Consider the following 9,285-nt stretch of genomic DNA (forward strand, 5'->3'; position numbering starts at 1 on the left):
TTTTGTATCCATTCAGCTTTTGCCTCGCTTTTTCCTTCTTTCTAATTTTGGAGTAACTATAGTCACCTTGCTTTAGGACAGAATTATTATCCTTTTCTATTTATGAAAACACATTCTTCAGACCTTGTATACTATTCCTTATTAGAAACGCATCTTGTTCTCCTTGCATATTTTATATTCAAATTTGTGTCCCTTCACCCTTATTATTTTAATTACATATATTGATTATAATTTTTAAGTTTCAGTAACCTTTATTTTACAAAGAAAAGTAGGAAATAGACAATTGTGCAGTGTCTGTCACATGCCAACGTCCTGTATGAACAGACTAGCGAATTTTATAAATGTATATGTCATTTCCTCATAGTATAATTTTTCACATTTATTAACAGGCTCCAATACAGTTTAGCTTTTTCATATCATATAACAATAAGAAGCTTAAAGGATATAAGCTTAGGTTCAGTAATTAGTAGTTTAGTAGTTTGTTTTCATTAGAAATAATATTTAATGAATATCTTTTATTTGCTTTTCTTTAGCATAACAATAAAGTTTTCACATTACTAAAGAAATTAGAAATTGTTTTTAGGCAGACACATAACAGCAATTCAAACCAGCCCTCATCTAAAGTTATTTTCATGTTAACTAGTTCTACAGTATGTACATGTTAGGCAAGCATCACAATAGCAAAAACCTAAAAAAGTGAAATACTTGGACTTTTTTTAACTGCTGTGCTTGATATGCATAGAATAAGGATGACTGTGTTCTTGCTTATATACTTGTTCTTAGGTTAAATTTATAAATTTTACAATTTAAACCCCTTGTAGAGATGACATACTAAGAAATCCAGGTGGAATGAAAATGTGTGCTCCTATTGTACTTAATGCTGATAACTCCAAAGACATACCCATTTTTGTTAAACCAACAATATTTAAACCAATCCTATTTACCAAAGATTTACCCAAATCTGGGGACTTGCAAAGTATTTGTGAAGAAGACCTCCAAGATTTATTTCTTCCCTGATACATAATGTTATGAAGACTATAGACTAAGTTTTACAGGAGAGACTGAAGGGACATCAAGTATATGTCTATGTGTCTCCAAAGGTCATCTGAAGAGAAAAACATCCAATCTCTTTCCAGTTAGCTTTCTTTTATTTTTCTGCCTCAGATAGTCACTTTCAGGGACCTCTGAGTACCTTGAGAGCCTCTAGTGAAGATTACAGGCCTAAAATTGAAGTAACTGAAGTAACTGTGGGAGTTGAGGAAGCAGAGTTGATAGGAACAGTTCTGGGAAGGGAAAGCAGTAGGATGGAAGAAGTCAGCATGTCAGGGTGGCATATGGAAGGATTCAGGGAGTTGAAGGAAGATCTAAGGGGGTAAGAAGAAGAAGGAGGAGCACAAACACTGAGAAGGGAGAAGCATTAAAAGGGCTGATTGGAGGAGTGCTCAAGTTCCCCAAAGAGGCCACTGAAGTTATAAATTATCCTTGACAAAATCATGCCGATAAAAAAGGAAGTAGGCAGAGATGGAAGAATATGTAGTCAATAGAGCTTTGAGAAGTAAATAGGGTTTCAGATGATTAAGAAATTATTATAGGTGAAGTAGTTTCAGTCAGAGACAAAAGAAAGGCCTAATGAAGAACCATGAAAAAAAAAAATCCAGCACATCAGTCAAAACAGAAGAGCCAAGAATAATTTATATACGTATATAATGTTATATAACAAAATATCTGCCCATATATTTATATATACTTATTTTTTATATAATATAACATATATAATATTTTCCCCCAAAGAACCAGGAAAAAGAAAAAAAAGACTTCTAACCCAGAAAGTACTGCTATGGTTTGAACCTCTCCACTAAAATTCATGTGGAAATTTATACTCCATCGTGAGGTGGTAAGAGGGTGGAAACTTAATTCCACTATAGTATGGGATATCTCTGAAAAGTCATGAAAAATGTGAATTCTGGAAAAAAATATGCATGGATTTCAAAAATTTTTAAACCAAAATCAACTTTTTTATTTTATTTTTTAAAGATTTTTTTATTGATTTGAAAGTTAGAGTTATAGAACAAGAGAGAGGGAGAGACACACAGGGAGATCTTCTATATGCTGCTTCACTCCCCAGATGGCCACAATGGTCAGAGCTGGGACAGGCTGAAGACAGGAGCCTGTCTCTCACATGGGTTCAGGGTCATTTTTCCACTGCTTTCCCAGGCACATTAGCAGGGAGCTGGATTAGAACCAGAGCAGCTAGGACTCGAACTGGCACTCAAATGGGATGCTGATTATGCAGGTGGCAGCTTAACCCCCTCTACTACAGTGCCAGCCCCAAATTTATCTTTTAATTCCATTTTCCATGAGCATTTTGAAATACCCTTGTATTTGGAAGTGGAACCTTTAGCAGGTAATTAAGGTTAAATGAAGCTGTAAGGATGAGGCCCAAATCCAATGCAGCAGTGATTTTCTTAAGACAAGGAGAGACTTGAACTAGGATGTTCTGTCTTGCCATGTGATGCCCTGTGCCACCTTGAGAATCTAAGAGAGTTCCTACCAGCAAAAAAAGGTGTTACTATATACAGCCTCTTACCTTGAATTTCCCAGCCTTCAGAATCAAGAGCCAAATAAACCTTTATTCTTTATAAATTATCCAGTCTGTATAACTTAGTTTTAATAACAGAAAACAGACTAAAGACAGGTAATTTTCAAAAGAAGCCTGGGAATCTAACCAGATTCTAGAGTGAACTCAGACTCGGTAAGACATCCTCACCTTGGTTCAGTGGATGGCCATCTCAAGCACTAGCTCAGGAGTTGACTCAATGTATCTTCCCTCAATCAGCCAGGAGTGAAGACAAAGCTTCAAAGGTGCACACTTTGGGGTTTGGGTGGAAGGCCCAGGGTGCAATGCTGAATCTGATCTCTATTGATTCATGAGCATCATAACTGCCAAAGCAAAAATTATTTATGACATTTGTTAAGACAGTGAGGGAGATTCTAATAGAGGACTATTACAATAAGTATTAGGGCCCACTGCAGTGGGATCTTGCAATGGGGAAAAAAATTGGGCTTTACCCCATTCCAATAAGGATAAGTAATGATTTATAGCCAAGGAGCTGGGTGAGGATCAGTGGATAGAAAATCAGTGAGATGAAACATCAATGGTAAACATTGAGGAGAAGGGCTTGCTAGACCAACCCAACAGGATTCTTGCTAAAAGTAGGCCAGAGTAATCAAATACCCAGTGGAAGGCATGAGGAATTAATCAAATATATAGAGTTGACAGATACCAAGGGTGGAGGGTTTTCGCTAAACTGATTTAGTGGGATTTGTGTTCAAATTGGATTCTGCGAGGACAATGAGAGAAGCCCAAGGTCAGGCCTAGCTGAGCACAAGGTTCAGGGAAACCTGATCAAAGTTTAGTCAAAGGAGAGTCTTTTTCACATAAGTTTCCTCTTGGAGTTTGCCACCCCGTGTACACTGATAATGTATTGCGAATGTCTCTGAGTGTTGTCAAGGAGAATAAGATGCCATGAAAGTATAGAGAAGCCTATTGTTTTGAGGATCAGGAAATGGTCACTATAATCCAATAATGATGGAGGTTGAATATTCCAGGATGCATAAAGAACCTGGAAAAAGCCTCTTGGGCAGGAAGTATTGTGAATGCCCCCTGAATTGAAAGGTCAGAATAGCAAACTGGAGAGAGGTTGAGCAGAATTTGGGGAGAGAAGGTTTCAGGTGGACTGCTGAGCAGAGTAGGCCACACAGCTACTTTTCACCCTCTTCTGGATTTTAATTTTTATGTTTAAGGGTGATGTGCAAGCCTTAAAAAGCTTGAAAGACAGATGATAAAATCTGATGTGTGTTTTTCAAAGATCATCATGGTTGGGTCCAGTGCTGTGGCATAGTGGGTAAGGTTGCCGCCTGCAGTGCCAGCATCCCACATGGGCACCAGTTCAAGTCCCAGCTGCTTTACTTCCAATCCAGCTCTCTGCTGTGGCCTGGGAAAGCAGTGGAGGATGGCCCAATCCTTGGGACCTTGCACCCGCATGGGAGACCTGGAAGAAGCTCCTGGCTCCTGGTTTCTAATAGGCACAGCTCTGGCCATTGCGGCCATTTGGGGAGTGAACCAGCGGATGGAAGTCTCTCTCTCTCTCTCTCTCTCTCTCTCTCATTCTCTCTCTCTCTCCCTCCCTATCTCTCTCCCTGCCTCTCTCTAATTCTGACTTGCAAATAAAATACATCTTTAAAAAAATCATTATGGCTAGAGAGTGGATAAAAGATTAGGGGATGAGGGCTACTGGGGACCCAATTCAATGGCTGTGCTGTAGTCAAGAAAGGATGTGAGATACTTGAAACATGGTGGTGGCAGAAGAGAGACAAATGAGAATTTTTTTGAAATATTGAGGCCAAAAATCTAAGGACTGGATTGGAGAATGAATAATATGAAGGGACTGGGAACAACATCGAGGTTCCCAATTTGTGTAAGTGACTGGATACTGAGATCTTTCATGGAGCCATGAAAGGGATAGCAGGACCAGAGCATGTGTATGGGGTTTGGGGGGGAGGAGGGTCCTAGATGAGCGTTTTTCAACTTCTAGCCAAGGCCTACCATCTTTCCAAAGCAGTGACTTTTAACTTTTGAGTGAGCCAAAAAAAAAAAAAAAACATTTTACATAGCTTCTTTGTATGCAGATGGGGTGGAGATATAAGTTCCCAAAGCAATGCTCCCCCATTACACGTGCAAGGAATGGATCGTTCCTGTCTCACTCCATGGTGGGGAGGGGGGAGAGACACGTCACCGTGGGCTGCGAGCCATAAGCGGAAGTGACGCAAGAGCAGGACTCACGGGATCCTTTGTGACGCCACTGGGGCCCTAGAGCTACTGTGAGACGTTGGGAGCCGAGGTTCAGACCACACCGCAGCTTCACCTGGAGCACAGCAAGGTGGTTATTTGTCGGCCCAGGCCCCCCGCGGGGCCCTTTACTCCCCAAACATGGCATCCTCCAGCACCTCCCACCGGCCAATCAAGGGAATCCTGAAAAACAAAGGCTCCACTGCTTCTGCGGTGGATGCTTCTACTCAGGAACCCGGAGGGGCCTGCCAGGATGTCCAGAGGAAGAAGTCCCAGAAGTGGGATGAATCCAACATCTTGGCAACCACGTACAAGGACTATGATTTCCTGAAGATAAACGAACCGAGCACTACCTGTGTCACCGTGCGAGATGAGGGGGAAGATCCAATGCGTGATGTCAAAGCAAAGGAAAGCATGTCCGTGGACATGTTAGCCAAGAAACTTGCAGCCACTCACACTTCCGATCACTACTATCAAGTGGAGGAGCAAGGCAGCTGCGAGGCGCACACCAGCAAGTTCTCATTCCAGAAACAAGAAAAACAGCGGCAATTCGAGATGAAGAGGAAGCTGCACTACGACGAGGGACTGAACATCAAATTGGCAAGACAACTGATCTCAAAAGACCTACAGGATGAAGATGTCTGTGACAACGAAGAAAGCCTCTGCCAGACCGCTGAAGAAAAGACTACTACAGAAGAAGCGGCAGAGGCTTCCACCGGTGACGAACTGCCAATGCCATATTGCCACGAGTAGAAGACGTCTCTTCATCGCCACCATCTTTGTTCAGAGACTGCCACTATTGACGAACTGCTTGTTCTTAGAACTCATATTACCAGTCCTGAACTACTTAACACTTAAATTGCACTGCAGAAACTAAATGGGAATGTTTGGACAATAACGAAATGCCTACTATCTGCTTATTGTCATTGTGTTTATTTAAAACAAATACAGATCTTGACATTAAATTATTTGTTAGTGTGTATATTCTATAGCTTGATAATGCATTAGAGGCTTAATGGAATAATTTAGATTGTCTTTTATATGTGATGGCTTTTATAGAAAAGGTTGTGTTAAAAAATTAAAATGCAATTGGTACAACAGGTTATCTAGGTTGGTAAATGCAAAGAGTGAAAAGCACTTATCTTTGCATTGATAAGAAATATGAGTTATTGTTGAATTTCTTTAACAGTACATGTAAAATTTCTTTTAATTTTCCATTAGCATTTACAAGAAAATGACTGAATTTTTTTCTTCAAAAATAGACATTTTTTCATGAATTATCGGGTTAAAATTGCAACAATGTTGAAGGTTTTGTACACTAGGTGGGCAGATTTGGTATCTATATATTTAAAATTCTAATGTGCTCAATTCAGTAGCCTCTTATCATACCTGTCTTAACTTTTACCCATTGTTTCCTCCATCTTTATTGCACACACCTAAACCCTTAACCTTTGTGGAGTGTTACAGTTAGTCAAGCAATTAGGAACTCCTCCTTCTCTCAAGTTTTCTAGCCCTGGTTGTAACAGTGGCATTTTTATTTTGACCATCAGGGTCTATCTTCAGCCTCCCAACATGTGGAGAAAGCACATTGAGTAGTGAAAGTACTATAGACAGGAAATAGAGATAGAATTCAACTGATAAATTGTTATGTGTTTTGATATACAGCTTGCTAAATAACTTGTTAGTTCATCACTTGACTCAATTAGCTTTTAGACAACTGAGGGGCTTTGTTTCATGGCAGAATCTTGCAAAATTATTGATGCAGTTCCTGAATGTACACAGAAGTAAGCTCAAAGAGTTTTGTGTGTTTCCTTTATTTTTAACTTAAAATTTCATTGAGATAATTATAAATCCAAATTTAGTTATAAGAACTAATGGAGAGGTCCTGTACTGCTTTATTCACTTTCTTCCAATGATAACATATTGCATAACTGTAGTACCACACAGCATGCAGTGTTTCAATTTAATGCAATCAAGATTCAGAACATTCCATCAACGCAAGGATCTTTCATGGTACCCTTTTATAGCCACATCTGTTCTCCATTTCCATAATTTTGTCACTTCAAGAATGTATGGAGACATTCAATTGGACAAAGATGCTAATGTGCTAATAGCATTTTTGTTCATTACACTTCTAACAAGCAACTATGCATTTACCAAGCATAGCCACATGTTAGGAGCTGTCTCCTGTGTTATGGAGAGAAAGATGAATGAAACACAATCTCTGCCACCAAAGGGGTCCAAGTGTGTGTGTGTGTGGGGGGGGCTGTATGGCTTTGAAGTAGTTTGTAAAGGCCTCCTGGGGTAGAGGATGCCTGATCAAAAGAGAGACAAGTATTCTCATTGGGGTTACATAGCTGCATGTATAGAAGTGGTTTGCAGGTGCCTGCAAAGAGCAAGCACCAGCCTTCAGAAGAGGTCTGCTCTATTCCAACCTCCTTCTGCCTGAAAGTGAAGAAAGAAGAAGCTCAGCCACCTGGATATGTTCCTGCTAAGAAGAAGGGAAGATGCAGCTCACACTTGGCTGAAGTTAGGGGAAGAGTAGGGTGCAGAAGAGATAAAGGGGAAACCAGAAACTAGTCCCAAGGGGCAGTAAACAGAGAGATGAAGACCTTGAAGGGAATGACACATGGTGGTTCTACACTGGAAGAATGCTTTTCCACAAGGTGATGGTCACACCATTGTTTCCCTAACACGACACCACACTTTGGTTACAAGGCAGAAATGTGGGTAAGGAGGAACCTAAGAATTGAACCTCCAAAACCCAGATTTGGGGAGGATAAAACCAACAATTTAGTTTAAATTAAGAAACGTGATCAAATTATCACTGCCACTTTGCCATTGGAATGTTCAGTCTGCAAGTGACAGAATGCAACATTCAACACATTCAAGGGGAAGGAGAGGGGATCGAGCACTCAGCCAGTGCCCACAATGGTTGGGATTTAATAGCCGAAGCTGCACGTGTGGAGGCATTTGGAGTATTTAAGAATGCAGGCTACAAAAAGTCTGGGGAAAACTGAAAATTGTTGGTATGTGTCTGTGTTTGTATGTGTACATGGGGGCAAGGGAGAAAGATACCTTAGGCATTCTTCCCTGTCAGTATAAACAGTTCCTAATACAAGGTTATACATTATTAGCTCCTAAAAAATATAAGAAATTGTTTTTGTCATTGTGTAGGCAGAGCATTTTTGCATCACTGAACCTGCCTATGCATGTTGGGTACTAAATAGTTTATTCTTTCAAGGAGACTTCTTTCTGTACATCTTTTTCCCCCATGTTTTAAATCAGACTCTTTAAAAGGTGCATGTGGACCCGGTTTCCATAGCAATTGCAAGCATCGGTGATAACCCAGAGCTTCTAAGTTATAATATACAGGCTACCTTATTAATGAGTTTCAAACTACATTTTCATGAGACAACAGCTCAGCCACTGATAGATAAGGTCAGACCCCATCTTCTCACTTTAAATTAAATCAGGATAGATCAAAATGCAATGGAGGGAGGAGTGTCCTTTTGGGAAAGTGTGCTTCTTTTTTTTTTTTTAAAAAAAAAAACTCTGTTCTTTGTGGAGGCAAAACAGTTGCTTTGTGGCTTGTAATGCCCAGATGGAAAAATTCTAAAACAGACACAATTTCTTCTGGGTTATGAATGGCATGACAGTTTTTTCTGTGGTGGTTCAGACTTGAAGACAGTATGCCATCAGTCCTTTGTGCCAAGAAGGGCAAATGTGATAGTTAGTTCCTGCCAGGTCTGGAGTGACACACATTCAGTTATGGTTTATTAAATTATTTATTCAGGCACTGAGTCCCAAGACCGTGCCTGCCTTCAAGAAGCTCCCATGTTATCGGAGGGCTCAGCTCTGTCATCAGGCCACATTTATAGAATAAGAGTGCTTTGCAGGTACCCTTGAGGGACATTACCTGGGGTCTTAAATGGCCTGTCTGTGCAGTTCACTTAGGGTATAACATCTGTGAGAGAAATGGAATTTAACCAACTGAAAAGGGAAGTTTGCACTCCAGACATAGGTAAGAAGAAATGTGGCACCATTAGGGACATTGTAGAGTTTCCTATAGGGTAGAATGCGTGAGGTTAAAAGAGGTAAGGAGGGCTATGAAAGGATTCACATGCCACACAAAGGCAAAGGGACCCTGTGCTAGTCAGCTTTTCATTACTACAAAGAAATACCTGAGGCCAGCTTCCTTCCTAAGTAGGAAGGAAAGACTTATTGAACTTACACAGGGTGTGGAGAACAAAGCTAAAGACAGGAGTACAACCACAGGGCATAGTTTCAGGAAGCTACTGATTATAATATTCAAGTGCTAAATCCCTTACCTTGCACTCATAACAAAATCACACCCTGCTCTTCTCCAGTGCCATGAACAGTGTGGTCACCAGGCCAGCTGTATGAACATCACTCAGAAACAGGTTCAAAATCCA

General features: G+C 40.3%; 1 protein-coding gene across 1 annotated transcript; it reads left to right on the top strand.

Moving 5' to 3' along the window:
* Positions 1 to 4,990: 4,990 nt before the first annotated feature.
* On the top strand, positions 4,991 to 5,602 carry PPP1R2C (PPP1R2C family member C). The gene has a single exon (XM_062183121.1). The coding sequence runs from the start codon at positions 4,991 to 4,993 to the stop codon at positions 5,600 to 5,602; it is 612 nt and encodes a 203-aa protein (XP_062039105.1).
* The last annotated feature ends 3,683 nt before the right edge of the window (positions 5,603 to 9,285 follow it).

Source organism: Lepus europaeus, chromosome X (genome assembly GCF_033115175.1).
Source record: "Lepus europaeus isolate LE1 chromosome X, mLepTim1.pri, whole genome shotgun sequence".
Taxonomy (NCBI): Eukaryota; Metazoa; Chordata; class Mammalia; order Lagomorpha; family Leporidae; genus Lepus; species Lepus europaeus.